A 22,125-nucleotide genomic window follows, 5' to 3' on the forward strand; every position below is an offset into this window, starting at 1 on the left:
TATTCAATCACAGATATATTTATTACCTGTCTATCTTTAATGTCCTGTTGTGAACCCATTAAAGCACATTTGCAGGATGAATACCTTATTCCTGCAATGTATAATAGAACTTATTCTATTGCAACCAGATGCTCATTTACACTCAAATTAACTATTTATAAGATATAGCCAGTGCTCCAAAATGGTGTGCTTCCCTGACCCATAATGCATAATTTCTTCTTCAAGTTTTGTAGAAAGCTGTTCCATTGTTTTTTCCATAATCATACTTACAAAAAAAACCAACCAACCATCAAACAAATGGAAAGTGGTGAAAACATAGCTCCCTCGGTGGAGCTAACTAGCATCTGCCCTTTCAGCCTGTATTTATCTTTATTGGCATATGTATATCAAATTATAAAAACAAGGCACAGTTTGGTGATCAAGAACAACAAATTACAATGTTTTATACTGGGTGGGTTTTTCATTCAAGCCTGTTTTATTTTGACAAGGTAGAGCAGTGGTCGGCTGATTCACTTCCTCTGACTTTACAACCTCAGACTGAGAACAAACTGCGCTCACACCAGGCTCACACACAGACACACACGCGCACACACTGCGGAGGTTAATCTCTCGGAGGTTCATCATCTTGCTCCCCGGCATCATGAGCTCTCCTCGGACTCGCTCTCTGCTCTTCACCGGATAAACGTTGGACTTATTTACGCTCGTATCATGGGAATATACCGTCGGTGCGCTCGGCTCCGTGGATGTGTACAGCCTTGATGGAAACCATGTCACCGCAGCAGGGGACCATGGGACAGAACAGGTCCGACTCTCTGACCGGAGAGTGCAAGGCGCCCACTGAAAACAAAAAGGTAACAGCAGCGCTTCTCTGCTGATGGAGCAGTGGACACAGGGCGTCCTGTGCGTATTTACGCGCAGAGACTCAAGGAGCTTTCAATAGAGATACATTGTTAGATTCAAATCTGACACTACAGTACCCTCACAATAGAGTGTATGTTTTAAGTGAGTTCAAGACTAACTATGGAGGATTTCTGCGTAAAATGTCTGACTTGTTCATTACTTATTTCCATATTTTAATGCTGGACTACTGAAGTTCCCTTTTTCTCACTGGTCTGCAGTTGTTGGTTCTGCTTCACACCAGGTCAGTTTTTTTGACTGGATAATGATTAAGTCGTTGGTGATCATAGCTGTTTTAATTAAAGGATTCATCAGATTAGTTTCAAATGAACATTTAAACCACGATTAAGCACCTTTCATTTATTTAGTGATTTTGATTTCTCAATTTGGGAAAATTCGGTTTTGATTTAAATGCGTAAAATCCTCCTACATTGTGATATTTATAGTGATATCAAAATGTTCTGTCATTGAAACACCTTTTTAACCAACAGAAACACTCATATCCACTGGATTGTCTATTGTTAGTCGTTGTTTTTATCTCAAATAAACGTGTATCTCGCTGAGCTGAAGAGAAACCAAACAGCAGATCAGGATAGCGAGCTGATGGTGAGGATTTGTCAATCAGATACTCAATGGAATGATCAGCATTTCTGGCCTCTCCAAAGTTATGCTCCTCTTTAAACAACAGAATTAAACTCCTCGTTTTAACACATGAATTATCACCTCTGACCGTGGTTTAACTAAGCTGCAGTTACTCTAGTTCCCCCACCAGTTTTTGGTCACTGACTCTGATTGAAGAGCTGATGTGTGAATTTGTAGTAAACAGCGCCCCCCTCCAGTGCATGTTAAAATAAAGGTTTAAGAGTATTTTTTCTGCAGCATCTCAGAAGGATATGTAGAACTCATATCTGCCAAACTGCTGTAAGAAAAATATAAATAAAATACCAAGTCAGCCATTGTCCAAATTAGGAGTCTTATTTAAATATGTATATTAATATTCTTAATATCAAAGCTGACCTTTGTTCCTTGAAATAATGCTCATTGTCTCGCCATTAGTTTATTTGTCAAATTATATATAGATATGTAGACTTTATGTCCCTGTTAATTGGGTTTTAATGATGTAATAACTTTACCAGTTTTGCTTCAGGTTAACCAAACCAAAGAGTGACGGTTTATAGTTCCTTTACAACAGCTACAGTCAGTAGCTCCAAGGACCGTTCCTGTGTTATTGTCTGATTTCTTCACCTCCAACACAGGATGTGCATGGCCGCGTTTTTATATGAGGAGACTTAATGTTTTCCGAAGTATTTCACCACTTTCCCGGCCCGCTGCACTCGGCCGTGGTTTGGAAAGTTTCTGCGCTCGGCTCAGCTTTGGGAAGTTGTGAATAAAGGGCTGTCAGCGGGCCACTTCCAGAGTAACTGGAGCCGCGCTTCATCGTCACGTAAAGTGTGAAGTTTCCACATGCGTCCCTGGGCTAGGATGTTGTTTTCTTCACATCTTTCTGTCCAGATGTTGAGGCTTCTTGACATGTATGAAAGCTACATGTATAGATGGTATCTCTGTGTTGTTAACTGATATGAAAACATTGTTGTTTTCTTTAAGTTAGTGCTCACAGTTAAGGATTACTCCTTGATTTGTGTGCAATCATACTCTGAGAATTCAGGACTTACATGTACAGCAATGATCTGACATACTGACTATTGACCTTAATCATAATATGTTATATCCGATAAGAGTAGTTGCTTGTAGAATATTCCATTCATATTCCTGTTTACATGTTACAGGGCATAGTCTGATGATGACGTCAGACCGTTGCAGAGCGTGACGTTATAATCCGATTAAAATGTAAACATGTCCACATTATGCAACTAAGGTCAGAATACCCCACAAGTCGTAGAATTGGTAGAATGGGAAGAATTGGGCGACTGTGGCTCAAAAGTTAGAGCGGTCATCCTCTGAAGAAGGTCGGGGATCGATTCTTTCCCTTTGTGCATGTCGAAGTGTTTGGCCAGTATACTGAAGCCCAAATTGCCCCTTCACATAGATGCAATGCATAAATATGGGAGAATGGCAAAAAAGCATGTGGTAAATCTGACTCTGCAGAATCAGCTGAGACAGTTTCTTACATGAAAGTAATGAAGTCCTAAAACCAACCTCAAACATGACCTCTTCCTCCTCCTTTGGTGTGGTGACTTTGGCCATTATAACATTTCTATTGAAGGGGAATGTTACTCCACACAATGAGACTTTTTTCATATCCGTACTAGTAGAATTTCTAACTGTTTCCATACCATATACTTTTTGGGGTGTTTATGTCTCAGATGCTTTTGGAATGTTGTAAATAGATCAGCCTTAAGTGGAATGGCTGTGGTTGCCACGAAGATGACTGTCATACTTGAGGCTGCACGTAATTCATCATGTTACAGGGAGAATATACGAGGGATCGTAAACATTGTGCAACACCGTGAGACGACGTGTTCCTTTGCTTCACTCCCCCCCCCCCCCCCCCTGTCCTTCACCAACTTTTCTGAACCATCTTTTACTCACTTCTTCTTTTTCCTCTTTGCTGCTGTCACTTCTCTTTTTCTTTAGCAAACTCCTTAGACAAACAGACACACACACACGTTATGTTTTTTTTTTCAATTTCCCTGTCTGCCTGTATTTCCTGCAAGCTTTAAGCCGTGCTGGCTGTGTGCGCTACATTTCCTTTTGGCCTCCTTCTCAATAACCACCATACAGAATATAATTGATCATGGGATGCACAAATGGAGCTAACCATCACGTTCAGTCGGTGCTTGCATTGAACCTCCCCCCTCTCTCTCTGACTGCATAGAAGATGAAGACCTTGGCCCAAAGACGACAGTCGGCTCCTTCGCTGGTCATCAGCAAAGCACTTACCAGATCGAGAAGCACGTCCAGGTATGAGCTCACACACACACACACACACACACACACACACGCACACACACACACACACACACGCACACACACACACACACGCACGCACGCACGCACGCACGCACGCACGCACATACACACACACACACACACTCACTGGATCTCTGACATCATTGTTGGCCTATAGTTTGTCAATGGAGCGATGATTTCTCTCAAGAGAAAACTGCATTTGAAAAACTGTTTATTCGTACTCGTTCTGTATAAATTATGATTCCTCTGATTAAGGTTAACAGTTTTATTAGCTGTTTTCAGACAAGCACAGAACAGGACATTTCCCTGAAACATTCAGGATTTTGGGTTTAAGGGTTTAAAGGAGAGACATATTGAGTAGAAAACCTGAATGAAGAAATTGGGAAGAAGTTTTTGAACTTTCATGATTAGATGATATGAAGATTGAGATTATTTACCACTCTGCTTTGAACGCTGGCCTTCCTGACTCCTTCATGGCTTAGAGCGGGGTTTAAATGCTTACCTCTCCCAGAACTATCAGGATTTTCATCGCCCTTGCCCACTATCAAACAAATCTTTTCCTCTTCCTTTTAACAGGGTCGGAAATAAGCCATTAAAAACCTCTCAGGGGAAGCATGCATTTACCAGGAACTTCACTCTGTTTAACTTAACTCTTTGTCTGTGGACTTTTTTGGGGGAATTTCTTGGACTTTTCCAATTTCATTGAAAACCTTCTGGTTACAGAGAAATAAATGGTTTGACGTGTGTTTCAAACTTCAAATTTCTACTCTAGACCCATTTAGACTTTGAAAGCAAAGTTTACCTGCCACCATAGTTTCTCACGTGAGCAAGTGTCTGTCTGGTGTGTTTATGATGTGTGTGCATGCTAGTGGCAGTTTTTAGTGACGGCACAGGGAGGTCAGGTTGGCCACTGAACTGTGAAACGGGACCATTAGACCAGTGCTGAGGGAAACTCTTCACACTTTTAAATGGGTCAGCGCTCTTGGGGCAGTGTGTGCGTGTGTGTGTATGTGTGTTTCTGTGAGTATGTGTGTGAGTATTTGTGGGGGGGGGGGGCGAAAAAAGTTAGGAAAACTCATATTCTGCTTGCAAGCACAGAGGGAGGGAGAGACAGACAAGCTATTGAGTGAAAGACAAAAAGAGACTGACTGACTCTTAGTCTGTCCAAGTCCGCCAAGTGTGTGTGTGTGTGTGTGTGTGTGTGTGCAGGTTTTACAAGTCAGGAGGTATGGAGCCAGGGCTTGACACTCTCAGCTGTAACCTTTGACCTTTGACATCTCATCAGGAGGTGTACGGACCGCTTGGGGTCATCTGGGGTCAACACCTCTCATGTTGTGTGAGGTGTTCATTAATGTCCGGATGTGTTTGTGTGTGTGTGTGTGTGTGTGTGTGTGTGTGTGTGTATGTGTGTGTGTGGTGGTCGTCAGGTGACTCACATTAGGTATGGGTGAAAGATCACCACTGTGATTATTGTGCAGGTGATATCAGTTATTTCCATGTTTTCATGATGATTGATTAAGTTACTGGATTGTCTTGGTTTCCTTTATTTGTGATGAATTTGTTTTGACAGCTTTTCATGCTTTGGTAGCTGTGGTATAACAAGTGCTATTAATACAGTTTTTATTGGTACACCAGTTGTGCCAGAAATACTTGGCAGTGGGTTTCACAGCACAGCAACACCACTGTTCTCTTTATCCAAATACAACTCCTTGGCTCAGGCGGTTATTACAAAAGAAGGAAATAACCTATACCCTGTGTTTGTCATCCTAAGTGTAAGTAAGCGGGTATTTGTTTTTCTGAGAGCTTTGTACGATCACAAATTAAAGGAGGATTTTCCTCTTATATCTGAATTTGTTTTGTGTCTTTGAGGCGACCTCATCCAGCCACAAATCCACATGGGTTCTTTCAAACATCTACCACATGAGCACTGTTCCTCATAAGTAACTTTAGTTCAGTAATATCTCACTCACAACTCATTTTGTGTCAGTTCCACATATGTGTCGTGAAATGTATTATATGATTCGATTGCAATTCAAAATCGATTATCATAGAATCGCTTTAATCATGTGTTGTATCATGGATACCCTGTGATTCCCACCACTTTTAACAGTGTTTTAACTTTACATTTAAAAAATTTCGGTCTGATTAATAAAAATGTAATTTAACATGAAATCAAGGTTCTGATGTGATTAGATCGATTGATTTCATTATAAATAAATAACAACATATAACAGATATTGACTTTTACAGGATTTTGTTTTTATTAATTGTTATTAATACCACTAACCATGTAGCCCTGTGTTGTCATGTTAGCTAATTTAGTGTGGCTGTGGCTCAGAAGGGTCAGCGGTTTGATTCCCCGTTTGTCCAGGTGGTATCTGGATGTCTGTGTGCACGCTTGAACATCAACTGTATTCAAAGGCACTTTGAGTTGTGAATATGAACATGGTTTGTTTACCTTCTCAGGGAAATACAAGGTTTTCACTATATCTCTTCTTTGCACACTTTTATAATTTCTTCTCTTCCAACCCTCAATAAACAGCATCAGCTCTTTGTGCTACATTCACACCGTTTAAGGACCTAGTCTGGAAGCACAGAATTACTTATCAACAAAAGAGCTTTTCATAAAATCAGGTTCTTTCTCTTGTTCTTATAATAACGGAGTGGTAATTAAATTAGTTTTAATGTGAGACTAATTAGAAACATCAGCTGAAAGGCTCCTTGGCCTTCAGCTCAGACACTTACATCAACTGCACACACACACACACACACACACACACACACACAAACACACATACTGTCGCATCTCATCCAGAAGTATAACCTCATCTCACAGTGCAGGGTATAACTGATGTATAAGCAAATTACGGTGATCTTTGAATAATAGAATAGAGACATGAACACACACTCACTCACATTTCAACACAAAAGCTATTTCCTGCTTTTAATAGTGAGATCTGCTCAGGATAACATGGGCAATAGCCCCTGGCCACTTGTCCTTTACCAACTGAAAAAAGGGAAGAGTTTCATTATTCTGACCTCATCCGCTGTCTGTATGTGTGTGTGTGTTGTGTGTGTATGTGTGTTTGTGTTTCTGTGTGTGTGTCGCTGTACTTGTGTGTATTTCTTCTGGCCATATAGAGGGCATTGTGTGTCAGCCAGGGATGACATTACACTTTGCATACGGAAACGATTTGGTCCAGCCTATGTTGGTTCAGGCCAATTTGAGTCAAGGGGAAACCCGAAAGACACGAAGGGTGAAACAGACAGAAAGTAAATCGATTTTGAGGCCTGTTTTTATTTGATTTAGTGTCGAGGTCACGTCAGGAGGTTAATGAAACAACAAGAAGATGAGCTTCTCATTGAATAAAAAAATAAGGTGGGAATTTTTTTGCTTCTTTAACTGCCCGTGCGTTCTATCTAACAAATCAGCATTTTAAATATTAACACTGGATCATTTGATATATGTGGAACCTGTAGGAAGTCATCACCAGACTCTTGTTTATATGTCAGAAATTTATGGACCCAGTTATTTGAAGAAAACTTAGTAATATTTTAAGCGAAAGGGATCTTAGCATCCTTTTATCATATCTTTGTTTTCACAGGCTGGTGTTGTTTGTGTGTTTGTGCAAAGTGACGTCCACTTTAATCTGCATTTTAACAGAGAGTCTCTCTCTCTCTCTCTCTCTCTCTCTCTCTCTCTCTCTCTCTCTCTCACTAACATACAAACTGAGCTGTTGCTGCTTGTCTGTACAGCCTGTGTCTGGGATAAAGAGGTCAAACTACTGGTGATGCAATCCTCATGTCGAAACACACACACAAATATGTTTAATGAATGCCACTCAAACAGACTGTCACACACGCACACACATACCATTTGACGTTCTCTTCCACAAATTCCTTCCTTCCTTCAAACCTGTTTGTAGCCTCAGATTTAGCAAAAAGGCTGATGATACAGAAGATATAGAAACTCACCTTAACACACACACAACACTCACAGGAACATTTGTGGGGTTAATAATAAAGATGACCAGATGTGCAGAGTTATCTAAGTGTGTGTCATGGCTGCCCTGAGGGAGACTGTCTACTCGGTGGGGGTTGGTGAGGGTTGTAAGCGGAGTTGACGTTGCTCAGCGACTGAATGGTGTAATATGTTAAATTATAATATATTGTAATATGTCAATGAGTAAGTTTATTAAGGTATTGATCCTTAAAAATATTGATGAAACTTAAATTTAGGATGAGGAAAAATGTGCTTGATGCAGGAGAAGAAAGTGAGAACGACACGACGTGACATGAACTGAGCGAAAAGTGGGATAAGAGACATGTTGGAGAAGAAGAAAACATAAACAGGGAATAAGTGAGAGAGAAGAAAGAGAAAGTTACAGCTGTTTATCCAGTTGTTGTCCTCAGGGTGTATCGTACTTACACCTGTTGGATCATGCTTGTGTCCATGACTGAAACTTTACTCATCTGTCCCACCCCCAGCCTCCATGATTTAACAACTGAGTGAATCCAATGGTTAATTTCTAATTCTTTCATGATTTTGACTCATCCTACTTTCTGATTTACTCTGATAACATCATCCTTTATATCCAAATCTTTCCTGGTGCCACTTAAATATTCTTGCGGGGACATTAGTATGCAGTGCTGTGTGCGTCTTTTCTACACCGGGCCCTCATTGTGTTTCCAAAAAGTCAACAGTTCTCGGCACAGAGCCGTGCCTCGACAAAAGGTGGCCATGTATGCGCGGGCGGGACGACCACTCGATTTATCAACATCACATGTTGCACAATGGAGCCATTAGCCGCTCATCCATCAGACTCAAAGGGTGGCCGGCTCAGCTGTCAATCTCACATTCAGGAGTGAGGGGTGTGCGGCGAATACAGAAGATTTTTGGGCAGCGAGATGTGAAAGGGTCTTTACAGCAAGGTTTGTCCGCGTGTAGAAGGTTGTGTGTGTGTGTGTGTGTGTGTGTGTGAGTGTGTGTGTGGCCTCTTCCGACAGGATCGTTTCCCGGACCTGCTTCGACAATAAGAACAGACAAGGATGTGTTTTTTTCAGACTTTTGCTCTGTAATGATTGTAATCATGCTGCAACTACACCAATGAACTCCCCCAAAAATCCTCCCGTCATCCCATTTGCATGTGGTCTCTCACCCCTGCTGTCCTGCGGTGTCCTGTGGCCTGACATCAAGAGAGCAGCCACTGCCATGTTGAAAAATTCAATAGGAGCTGAGCTTTGATGCGGAATTAGTCACATATCAAAGACTCTGGAGAAAACTCATTTTGAACTTTATTAGGTCTTTGGAGACAACATTTGGAGAAAGAGCAGAGGAGGGAGGAGAAAAGAGTCATGTCCCTAAATTACTTCAAGCTGCAAGAGTCAACACTGAAAATTAAGATTTACATGATGCAGCCTCCATGGCTTTGATACAGTAATAAAGAAATGCTTGATTCAGAGTAGTGGGCTGGTGGTTGTGTGCATGTTTTCAAAGGGGGGTAAAAACTCATTTCACAGTAAAACCATGTGGAGAGTTTTTTCTCTTTCCAGGAACAATAGCTGATTGCGACAGGCAATTTTGTCATTGTTAAAGCAACATGTTGTCATGTCATGTCTTGATAAAGTAAAGTATCTTTGACCCGAGAAATAAAAGAAAGACAAAACGGATGTATTCCTCTCAACCCATCCTTCATCTTCATTTTCCCACTCTTTCTATCCCACGGGGCCTCAACGCTTAACTGGCTACATTCATCGCTTTTAATTGAATTCACTCGGCAGCCCTAGGATTTATTTTTGGATGGCATACAAAGACGGACGAAGAAGGGATGCACTCCAGCGTGGTCGTCTGTTCTTTGTTAATAATTATATGACCAATCACTTACGCAATGCTGCTGGAAGGATTTTGGTGTATGAGCGAATTTGAACTTCTATTTACTCCTAGCAAGAGTTGGACTACTTCTTCTATGTAGAAGGGGTTACAAACAGAGTTATGTGTGGGGGGGTGCGTCCTAGGATATGCATTTGTAAGAGAAGTATTTTAAAAAAGTGGGTGAGTACATGCGTGAGAGTGTGTGAACGTTTGTATACGCAGAGAGGCAGAGACGGAGATAGAAAGTGTGTGTAAGTAGAGATCTACCTCTTTTATCTGCTAGAGAAGCGTAAACAGGAAAGGATGGAGTTCTCAAACTATTTCCTCTTCCTCCAAAATCCCCCACAGTTTACATATGTCCATCAGAGGCACATATTGACAGCACAGACGCAAGATAGAAGCTTCAAATTAGAACCAAAGAGCCAGAATAGATGATGTAACAGACACATTATTTGGGATGAACGATTCATGACCTCTGCCAAGGAGGTTATGTTTTCACCCCTGTCCCTTTGTTCGTTGGTTTGTTTGTTTGTAAGCAAGATTACACAAAAACAATCGAACAGATTCTCACGAAATCTGGTGGACGGACGCTCGGTCAGGAAAGACCCCATTGAATTAGGGTGCAGCCCTAGATCGGGGGGGGGAGGGGGACTCCAGGAATTAGTTTGAGCGCTTTTCACTGTTTTCTCAGAGAATAATTTGTGGATCTTGATGAAAAGTTGCTAAATAGAATGGCAGACCATCACTTATTATCTCACACATAATAGTAGAAGACCTGTTGATGCTGGAAGGAGCCTCTGTTCCATCTCTGCCTTTTCCATCTATTTGAACTAATAGAGCTATCTTTGTGCACATGCAAATAATGTCTAACATATTTGTCCAACCAGCTTATGCAACATTATATGTAGCCAAACAATTGCAGCCTGGGTCCAACATTTATTTTATTGAAAGCCTTTAAATGTATGTGTATTTCTTGCGACTGTGGCGAAACAGTGAAAGAAATGCAGTAAATAATGAGGTGCGTGTTACAGTCTCACAGCACTTTGTTTCCCAACTGCACAAGCAGTTTTTTCTCCATGTTAGGTTCACCACAACATTCATGTTATGTTTTGTTACCTACCTCCGTGCTGATGTGCCATTATTTCCATATGCTGGAGGAGTTTGGAAAGTCCCCTTAGTTAAAATGCCCAACTGTAAAAACACTTCATATTCTCACAATCAACTCCTGCACTTTCATTCTTCTGTCAGCTGCTTTAATGCATTCAGGGGCCCAGTGCTTTGCTAAATGGCTGTTGAGGGGAGTGAAGAGAATTTGAGCCCAATGCTGCGGTTTGAAACCTGTTGATCAGAGGCATGCCTCCAAACACTTCCAAACCACAACTGCCTCCTTTGGGGATCAATAGAGAATTTGATTCTTTGTGTTGTGTGTTTGACTCTGGATTGTTTTCGCCCCAGGGAAAGCTGCCTGACGCCAGTAAGCCCGGAGTCGTGTCCCCTCGTCCAGGCGTTCCTGGCTGAGTGTCCAGGCCGCCTATTCCTGGGACACGCCCAAACGCAGCTAAAGACGGGCCTGCAGACTCAGGAGAGGCATCTCTTTATCTTCACGGACACGCTGCTCGTCGCCAAGGCCAAGTAAGTGCTCCTTTGCGTGTCTTGTGAAATGACAGAGAGAAGAAACGAGTGTATGTTTTTGCGGCTGCGTGAGTGAGATGGAAAATGGAGACGGAGACACGTCAACAGGAATAAAACGAGGGACAAATGTTAGAAACCAAGACGCAACATTTCATCTGCTGTGCTTAGTTTTGCAAACAATAATATGTGGAAGATGGAGACGCGTCTTGAGCGACTACATCTTTCCCTCCATTCTTCCTCCCTCTCTCCCCTCTTCCTTTCATTACTGCCTGCCCCATTTTTCTCCACTATATAATTATTTCCCAGCCAATTAAATCCATATGAAGCCTGGCTTGGATCAAAGCTACACTGGCCTGACTTGGGTCTACAGTATGGGGCTCCCCACCCACAGACTGCACACACAGACTTTCAAAAATAGTCACTTGAAAAGCAGGGTTTTTGAAGTCAGCAAACACACACATACATGCACGAATGCACACATGTAAACACATGGGCATGTAGCGACGGAAACAGACTTCTGCTCTGTGCACTTATGTGCTTACTGTACACACACACCCCGAGTGCAGACACAGCGGGACCTCTGTGGTCTGTCCTGGTAGTCATGTGCCAGTGGGCGGAGTTGACCCTTCCAGCGCAGAGCATAAGCTATAATTGGTTTTATTACATTGTGGCTGAACACAGGGTGAGTTGGAGGAATGTGTGAAGGCATGAGTGTGTTTGACAGAGAGAGATGGAGAAGAAATTCATTTTTGTGTGTGTGTTTTTGTGCCTATACATCTGTGTGTGGATTCCACATGTGAGTTTGGAGTTTTTCCCTCTATAATCACAGAAGTCGTGAGCGTGGCTGTGTTTAACCTCTGACTATTAATATTTTTCTTCTATATTGAGTGTTTTTAAAGGTTGGCCATATTTTAGATGTTTATGGAAGCTGTTATTTGAAGAAAACAAAGTCATATTGGAAGTTAAGAGGATCTAAGTACGTTCCTTGTGGAACTCCTTTCATTTTTTGCAGGTCTCCGACTCATTTTAAAGTGAAAGCTCAAGTCCGGGTGTGTGAGATGTGGATAGCCAACTGCATTGAGGTGGTGTGTGAAGGAAGCACTAACACAGAGAGGAGCTTTGTCATGGGTTGGCCCACCTACAACTGTGCGGCCACCTTCAGGTATAGACACACTCACACACTTATACACACACAAACAGGCACACACATGCAGCTAACATGCAAATACTTCAATTAGTATATATGTTCCTGCCACGATGGATTACACACATTCATTCTTCTTTATTCAATCTTATTACAATGTATTACACCTGGAATCCACGAATAGCAATGCATAGCTTAGGGCCAGGTCTGTGAATTTTACCCCTCCAGAGTTACATAACAGAGAAAAAAGAGACAGCTGCTTTATACACGATTTACTCTGATTATGCTTCATCTCTTTCTGTCGTCCTCTTCAGCTCTGAGGAGCAAAAGGACAAGTGGTTGGCTCTCATCAAAAGGTAAATGCTTGGTTAAACCACCCGCTACTTTCTGTTTGAAGCTCGATTGTTTTGGTGATTTAATCCTGATTTTGCAAAGGAGATTTCCTTAATTTTCAGGCCACACAAGATCAGCTGGAGGAGAAGTGATTTAATAACAGCAAAGAAATTTAGTTTAATCACAGTGTGAACAGATAGAAAAACAGAATGTTATGAGATAAATGTATGAGATATGAAACAATTAATACAGATCTACAGCTAAGATGAAGAAGTTGATATCTTACATGATGGCATATTCAAATGCTCTTTTTATTTAAAAACCAACCCTCTTATTTTGTTTTTGCTTTTTTTAGTCGGATAATTGAGGGAAAAGAGAAGGACGACCCTAAGACCATACCACTCAAGATATTCGCAAAGGATATTGGAAATTGTGCTTATGTAAGTTTCTCTTCTTTGCTCTTTAATGCGTAAGAGACATTAATATATTTTGTTTTGTAACTTATTAACACACAAAGCACTTGATGTATATTTAATGTTTCCAAAATGTTCCCATCAGGCCAAGACACTCGCTGTCAGCAACAACGACAGCACCACTGATGTCATCCGGATGGCGCTGCAGCAGTTTGGCATATCGGTGAGTAAAGACCGTATATACTTGTTATCATCCAGTGACTGTGGAAGGCTAAACTCTCGGATACAAAAGCATTGTGCGTGTTAGGAATCTATAAAGGGCAGTGTGATTTTTAGATGTTTTCACAAAATGTATAGGATTTTAGATTTTATATCTGCACTTTTTATGTCACCATATCTAAATCAAGAGGATTAAAAAAACTTAAATTAACATAAATTGTTCACTGATGAAGCTGCAGTGACATGATGAAGCATAACTTTTTAATTTACATGTAAAATAGATTATTTTTATTTATTTTAACCCTTTTTCTTTTTCTAGGGCTGCGTTAAAGACCACCGGTTGTGGGTGAGCTCCAGTAAAGACGAACCTCCGTACCCTCTAATCGGTAAGCCCACCTGTCTTTGACACACATTACTATTTAAAACTCTCTTATTATAGAACCACAGTCTTTTCCCTTCAGTCTTTTCCCTTTCCTCCATACAACATGCTTGTAATTAATGAATTCTCTCTAAGCTCCTTAAAGTTAAATCAAAAACATCCGTTCTCATCTGACTCGTGGAATTGTGGAGAACTAGTCGTTACTATAGCAGAGAATATAAATAAACAGCTAAACAAGCACAAAAAACTTGTGAATTATTTGTCACTGTGATTTTTCTGTGACATTTTCTATCCATAATTCTTTGCTTTGTAGTTCAGACCGAAATTCTAACATCCTAATTTTGGATCGCTGATTCATTAACGCTTATTATTCCCTCGGCTCCGTGCAATATGCGCAGACTGCACATACCAAACCCTCTGATCTCTGCACCCTGACCTCTCACGCAGGCCATGAGTTTCCCTTCAGCATCAAGATGAGCCACATCCGGGACGGTGGGAGCAATGGCGGAGGACGCGGAAGATGGGGGGATCCAACAAGTCCCACCGACTGTCCAGGGGTTATGCTGCTGGACCAGTGTCTCCCTCCTGACACCCAGTGCCAGTTCATCCTCAAACCAAGCAAAGTTGCCCCAGGACAGGCTCAACTTCTAGGTGAGACTGGATTGAAGGTCCCACTACCTTTTCATGGAGATACTTTACGACACCATAGGGATCATGAAATACTCCTCAGAAAAAAAAGTGAATATTTCACAATCAAGTGCAGTTTATATGTGGGTGACTTAAAGGCAGGAACGTCTGCAGCGTGTTTGTGTCAGTGGACTGTCAGTGGATTCATTCTGGTGCTGTTAAAGTAGTCTGAATGAATACAAATAAAAATATATGCTGGTCATATGAGTGACGCCGGAATTTTGCAGAGGAAACATGGCATCTCGTGTTATTCTTGTGATAATAATATCTTGAGAACGCCTTGAGAAAACTTCTTGAAATGTAGGACACATATTCAGTTGAACTTAAAGATGAATTGATTAGATTCAGGGGCCAAGGTCAAGGTCAAGGTTGATGTGACCCCAGAAGTTTTGCCTTGTGAACACAATTTCTCAGGAACACCGTGAGGGAATTTCTTCATATGTGGTACAAATGTTCATTTGGATTAAAGTATGAACCTGTCAGATTTGGGTTTCCAAAGTTTAAAGGTCATGGTCACGGTGGCCTTACTGTTTTTGACCCTTTGAACATGATAACTTATTCCTGCCTGTTGGAAAATTGGTTCAAATTTGCCAAGTTGTCATCTCAAAGATTAATGGGTGAGATTTCGAGAGGTCAAAAATCACTGTGACCTCACATTAGCCTGGAAATAAAATATATGTACGCTCACACTGCAGGGCGGTCTCTCTGTTATTCTTTTAACATAAAACTGGCCCAGTGAAAACAACATGAAATTGTTTTCTTAGTTAGTTATTAGTAGAGCTGCTTCCAAACTAAAAGTTATTTGTTCTTATTAGAAGATAACAATTAGTCTTGCTGGGTTTTAACCTCAAACAATCAGTAGGCTTTACAGTGGAGGTTTCCAAGAACGTCTTTGGCCAGTGTCAAGGACGTATCTGTAAATTTAAGCCTGTGAAGCCACAGGAAGACGAAGGAGGATACAGACATATCAATGCAAGACATATTTCCTCAAAGTGAGTTTCACTTCCAAAGACTGTTTCTCTTTGTGTCAATGTTGATACTCTAAAACATACAGTCAGTTGCTGTTAGTCCTCATGATGACACAACAGTGAGAAGGAAAAGAGACATCGAGAATGGTGGGAAAGGAGTTCCTAGCGGACAAGGGGTGACAGCAGGGGTTGGGACAGACTCTATCAAAATAAGAAAAACAATAGACAGATGAAGAGGAAGCAACCCCAGAAGGGAAGAATGAGTGTGAGAATAGGAAGATGGAAAGTGAAGAGAGATGGCACAGCTATTGAGTAAGTCTGAAGGGTCGGAGGAGGCGAAGGAAACAGAAACGCGGATATTAACAGATGGAGAATGAGGAATTTACGGAGGAGCAGGCAGAAAGGGGGACCTCAGAAAAGACAGGAGGGGGGGGTTGAAAACAGGAGGACGGAGGACAGGCGCGATGACGAGCTGCGGATACAGAGAAACAGATGGAAAAAGGAGGAGATGAGGTTTAGAGGAAAACAAGTCGAGGAGGAAAAGTGTGTGTTTTCCAGCCGAGGAGGCTCCAGTTTGCCAACCACAAGCTTCGCCTCAGATTCCTTTGCCTCAAGTGCAGCAGCGTCTTACGTAATCAGTCTATTGCAGCGCCGCCACCGTAGAGGCCTAATGGTTCACACCCGAACCCCTAACGATTGCGTGGGTGTATTGAAAGGCAGCCAACGCAGAACCCCTTCACAATCCTTTGTTTGATTTGCTCTAAAGTTTATGAGACACGTATTTAAACAAATTGAATTTTTTTTTTCTTTTTCTGTTGTGGCTTCTTCATCATCATTACCATGTTTGTCAGTTCCTTCTAAAATCCTTTATCTGCAACAAAAACGATTCAGATAAAGTGGGTTAAGGTTTGACTTAGAACCTGGTTTCAGTTAAAATTGTTAAATAATGGTACAGCTGAAATAGACGAACCAGATACTCTATTTTTAATGCATGTAAAGAGATACAGCATCCAGCACCTGTTTTTTAATCTGCCTGCACGAGACTATTTGTTTTTGTCTATGTTTCATTCCCCATCTCTAAAACTCTTCCTCTCCAGTGTGCTGTAATGATGTAACGCCTGGTTAACAGCGAGGTCATGTTGTTTCAAGGATGGCGAGGCCTGCTGAGAAGTGCCAGAGCACGGCAATAGTTCTGTTACTGTTGAACTTTGCCCCAGAGTGTATTTGGGCTTGACGCCACGGCAGATCGTTAAATAATGGATTCTGTGGGAGGTATGCCACGTATTCTTTTGGGGCCCTTTTTGGACGATTGCGTCCTCCACCCACAGAAAGAATCTTTCCTTCGTTAGGAGAGGACCGCCCTCAGATATAAATCACAACCACTTGTGTTATCAATGACGCATCTTAGGATTCTTAGCGAAAGTTAGTGTCGCCACAATTAAATCTTTGCTACAGTGGGTTACTGCAGGTTACAAATTTACTGATGACAGAAGTTTTGACAGATATGTCAGAGTGTATGCATCACTTTATTAGCTCTGCCAGAGTCATGTTTTCAACCCTGGTTTGTTTATTTGTTAGTAAGATTAAACAATAACTTCTCAACAGATTTCCACGAAACTTGGAAGGATGGGTGGAGGTGTGAGCTCTAACAAGTGACATTATAGTTTGATCAATTGTTCATGACAAGTTTCATGAGCCCAAGGTGACATTTTCAAATAGCTTGTTTTAGCCAATTTATCAAAAAATATATAATTAAATTTTAAGATGATGCAACCAGCAAATATTTGGCATTTGGCTCAATAGTTATCTTTATTGACTCATCAATTACTGTCCTTTATCTAATTAATCAATTGTCAATAAGCTGTCAATTTGAACTAGAAGTAGAAAGCCACCATGCTGCAGTGTCCTTAAACTTGGTCCCGCAGGCTTTGAATCGTGTTGCTGTCAGTTTGTCATTGTGTGGAAGGATGAGATTAAATGGAAATGTTTGCTGTTCTTTTCCATCTTCATACTTGTCAGTGCACACGCAGTATTTGGTTTCATAACTGCAGGAACAGGCTGAGCTGTTATGTCACAGGGAACATGCAGACACATTGAAGACATACCTGTAGACAGACGACAAACAACACAGGCAGACATTGTGACATGGCACCGCTGAGCGCTCGACAAGAGGCACACAGTCATAAGCGTCAGCACACAGAGGGTCCCATACATAATTCACACACATGCACGGATAAACAGAGACACACTCTTCGAATTAAATGGTTTTCTGGAGCGTGAGGGCATGTCTGCATATGTTTCTCTCAATCACAGATTCTTTGGTGTCTCTGTGTTACACAGTGCGTCTGTGTCTCTTTCTCTCTCTCTCACCTTTAAGCTGAGATCTTGCAGATTTCACTCCCTGTAGATTTGGTGGCACCTGTGGATACTGCTGGTAACAGCAAACATCCAGTTTAATGGATGCTGGTTGATCAGTTTATTGATTTTGAGATATGGGTTCCACATAGCCTACTGATAGACAGCAGCTTAATACAGCATTCCTCGTTTAAATGTCACTAAATTATGTTCTTAACAATACAAATATATATTAATATTGCAATGAGTACACTTTCAGGAAACCATATAGGCCATACTAGGTATCAGTAGTGACTTACTTGCCTCTTAAAAGTTAGATACACTTCAGTGCACGCACAGTTTGTAGTTTCATAACTGCAGGAACACGCTGAGCTGTTATGTCAAAATGTAGAAGCAGTGAAGACACACCTGTAGACACGTTAACACAAAACCATGTGGGACGTGGCAGCGCTCGACGAGGGGCACACAGTCATAAGCATTAACACACAGAGGGTCCCATACATGCATATATAGATAAACACAACACACACAAACACACACACTGGGTCTATAAATCTTTATTTTCTTGCAGGCTGGTGAATCGCTGAATGTTCCTGCATTAGCGCCTTCAGCTCTCACCTTTCATAACTCCTCCTCTTCCTCCTGCAGAGCCCGGTCAGCAGAAGTCTTTTAAGAGGAAGAGGTCTCTGATCAACTGGCCTTTCTGGAGAGGCTCCAACACACAGCTGGACAGCCTGCCCCTTTCCCCAACCTCCATCTCTCCCAGTCAGGGGCGGCTGTTCGGACTACCCCTGAGCTCGATCTGCTCTTCAGACCACGGCCTGCCCAAGCCCGTCATGGTGAGTCCAGTTCTGGAACCGTTCTGGAGGATGATTTGGGGTCTACAGTGTATAGCAGCCGCAGAAAGGGAGATTCAGTGGGAAGCTTTGGAGCTTTTGTCTGATACTGCAGCTGACAGGCTGGAAATTACAAGAGATGTGATGTAAACTCAGAAACAAAGTTTCCTCTGTGATCATATCATATTATATAATAGTATTTTAGAAAGCTAAACTGGATCAACATTAATCCTTTTGATTTTAACTTCCTCTCTCATCCTTCTCATTTAAAAAGCCACAAAAGCTCATAAAAAATAATCCACCAGATAGATTAGAAGACAGGAAGGTAAAGAACTATAATACTAATGCTTCTAGACGGATACAGTGGAATAAAATTTACAACATTGATAAAGTAAATGAACAAAATAAAGTAATGTCCATAAATCATACTTATTGAAAGGTCAGGCTGAAGACATTTTAAGAAACGATGAAGCTAAATTAAACCAAGCAATCTTCTTATATAGTACATCTATGGAATGCGGTTCAATTCAGATTATTGGTAAAGAGAATAATATGAAGAGACTATTAATGAAGACTTTAATTCCACTGTCTCCTCCAGGACATGCTGGTGTTCCTGTATCTGGAGGGGCCTTACACCCGGGGCGTCTTCAGGCGGTCGGCCGGGGCCAAAGCTTGTCGGGAGCTTCGAGACCGACTGGACAGTGGGACTGAGGACCCTGAGATCTCACACCAGTCTGTGTTCATCATCGCCGCCGTCTTCAAGGTAACACACACACAAGGACACAAACATGCACACACACAGGTCTGTTCTGTCTCACTCGTTTGAAGCCAGACAACAGAAAGCAGGAGCGACTGATGTGCATCCAAAGTCACATTAGTCCAGACAGGATAATCTGTCTGTGCACAGCCCGGCAGGCTGCCAGTCACACACACAAGGTGCAGCATTGTTCAACATCCAGGCCAAACAGTCGCTGCAGCGCAGAGCATCATGAGAACAGCTGGGAGGTTATTTTACATTTATTTTACACGGATGATTCATCTTCACTCTTTTTTGGGCTTTAACCTGTTTTTTGCAGAATGGACACGGATGGCTGCTCCAGACTAACATTATGTTTTTACCATGAATATTGGGCTTTACACTCTGTGTTTTCTAATTCCTTTAAAAAGTGGGGAGCCTCACAGATGATATGATAATAATATGACAATGATAGTATCTTTGATACAATGTGTATGATTAAAAATTGCATCCAGGATTTGGTGGTGATTAAGTCGAAAATACAAAACTGTTGCTGGATAAAAATCTTCTCAAATGAAAGCGGTTTTGTTAACTATTTCATGGCATTACTTTGGAATGTATCATTATTTTTGCATTTTATAGTTATAAAACAAACAAAAAAGAAAACTATCCCAGATATTGTTATCTCTGTTCAATATCTGTTTACAACATTAACTATCAGGTCTGTATCCAGAGATGCCAGTTAAACATATTTAAAGTCAGATAACAAAATATCAAGCACAGTTCAGTCCATCAGCTAAATAACAAGTAAAACAACCAATATAAAATAGGTTTTTGATATAGAAAACAATCATGATGATAAACATTGAGCTGATTCCAATAATGTATCTCCGTTAATTATCTAATCTCATTTGACTATATGCATGTGAAATCTTCTTTCACCATATTATTTTTTATTTATGTACTTCCAAGTGTTCCTTCATATTTATTACTTTTACTAAGTGACTATTTTTATTATTCCTGTTGCTACTACAACGCGGCATAATATAGGATTATCTTATCTTATTATTTTATTTCTCCGTACAGGACTTCCTGCGAAATATCCCGGGCAGCTTGTTGTGTGTGGATCTGTACGAGCGGTGGATGGACGTGATGGAGGGGGACCGAGGGGAGGAGAGGACGCAAGCTGTCCAGAGGTATAACCGCTCCCTTTCAATCCTAAATTAAATCTAATTTGGTGCCATCATCTGCTGCAGCATACACTCAGACACAACAAGTCACACAGACGTTCATTGTGCCGATTGGTGACAAATTAAAGGAAAAGACCTGAAGACATGGGTGCTGTGGAGGCTTGTGGCGGCTCAATGCCTCACTGTGGCACTCTGTTGGTGTTTCCTTTCATTACACACTGTTTACGCCTGCACAGAGAAAGACGGAGAACGAGAGGGGGCACATAGCTTCACATCCAACATCAACAAACAGAATTCCTTTTGCTTAGCAAAATAAAAAACAAGTAATGCGAAAGAAACAATGAGAATGTGAGCTGAGAAATTCCTGTGGAGCCAGAGAGCAGGAGGCGACATGGCTGCACACACACACACACACACACACACACACACACACACACACACACACACACACACACACACACACACACACACACACACAGGAACCAGTCGTTCACCATCCTTTCCGCCTCTCTTTTCCGTGTCAGATTGCTCCACCTCCTACCTGGTGAGAACCTGCTTCTGCTGCGACACGTGATCGCCATACTGCACTGTATCCAAGGCAACGCCCTCGACAACCAGATGAACGCCTTCAACCTGTCTGTCTGCATCGCTCCCAGCATGCTTTGGGCTCCGGCGCCAAGCACCCCTGAGATGGAGGGCGAGGGCACCAAAAAGGTGAGGGGGGGCGCGCGCACACACACACTCATATACACACATATGGAGTGTTTTGTGTAAGGGAGCAGATGATTTAATCTGAAATGTGCAAGGTGTGCAAGGTGATTTGAGATTGAACCACGACATCATGTTGTGGGTTGGTTTTTGACACACACAAATCAACCAACACACCAGGAATTACACATTTCAGGGTGATAATAGAAGCAAACTGCTTCAGCATGAGTGTGTACATATGAAACATATGTGATAAAGCAGGCAGACACGAGTTTGTCAGACTGGTAAGATACTGTGGTCTTTCTGACATGATTACGCTTGTACACACGTGTGTACACACTGCAGTTGCACATACATGCACACAGATCTGTCAGCTCAAGAGCCAATTGTCAGCAGACGGAAGGTTTCCCTACGGATGTGAGGGTCGACCTACGAGCAGGAGCTGACACATGCTACCAACACACAGCTGTGACGCACGCGAGCACACACACACACACACACACACACACACACACACACACACACACACACACACACACACACACACACACACAGAGGTTTGCATGTCATCAGTGACAGGCTAAAATCACATTCTTACTCTGCTGAGTCTGAAGCCCCAGAGCTCAGAGCAAGACTTGACAGAAAAGAGGGAAGCTTAACAGTTTAATGCTGATTTTTTAACACACAGGAAAAAACAACATTACAACTTCGCCTTTAAAAAGTAGTTTCACCCAAAAAAAATCAAAAAACAAACACGTTCTCATTTACCTCTATTGATATCTTTCCATACAGGTAACTACAGGTCTATTCACTTTTCTTCTTGAC

At 41.7% G+C, this 22,125-nt stretch overlaps 1 protein-coding gene across 2 annotated transcripts in view; it reads left to right on the forward strand.

Annotated features, from left to right (window-relative positions):
* Positions 1-22,125, forward strand: part of arhgap20 (Rho GTPase activating protein 20) — a 54,032-nt gene that overhangs the window by 21,471 nt on the left and 10,436 nt on the right. Inside the window, exons 1-13 of one of the 2 annotated variants that reach the window (XM_053440415.1) lie at positions 538-851; positions 3,734-3,819; positions 11,156-11,332; positions 12,345-12,494; positions 12,791-12,832; positions 13,165-13,249; positions 13,368-13,445; positions 13,761-13,827; positions 14,268-14,471; positions 18,479-18,669; positions 19,265-19,429; positions 20,489-20,598; positions 21,117-21,306. In XM_053440415.1, the coding sequence (XP_053296390.1) occupies positions 744-851; positions 3,734-3,819; positions 11,156-11,332; positions 12,345-12,494; positions 12,791-12,832; positions 13,165-13,249; positions 13,368-13,445; positions 13,761-13,827; positions 14,268-14,471; positions 18,479-18,669; positions 19,265-19,429; positions 20,489-20,598; positions 21,117-21,306 (1,653 nt within the window). In that variant the 5' untranslated portion in view covers positions 538-743. Of the gene's footprint in view, positions 1-537; positions 852-3,733; positions 3,820-11,155; positions 11,333-12,344; positions 12,495-12,790; positions 12,833-13,164; positions 13,250-13,367; positions 13,446-13,760; positions 13,828-14,267; positions 14,472-18,478; positions 18,670-19,264; positions 19,430-20,488; positions 20,599-21,116; positions 21,307-22,125 lie in introns of those variants that run through there. The other variant, XM_053440414.1, reaches the window with a different exon arrangement.

This window comes from Pleuronectes platessa, chromosome 14, assembly GCF_947347685.1.
Source record: "Pleuronectes platessa chromosome 14, fPlePla1.1, whole genome shotgun sequence".
NCBI lineage: Eukaryota > Metazoa > Chordata > Actinopteri > Pleuronectiformes > Pleuronectidae > Pleuronectes > Pleuronectes platessa.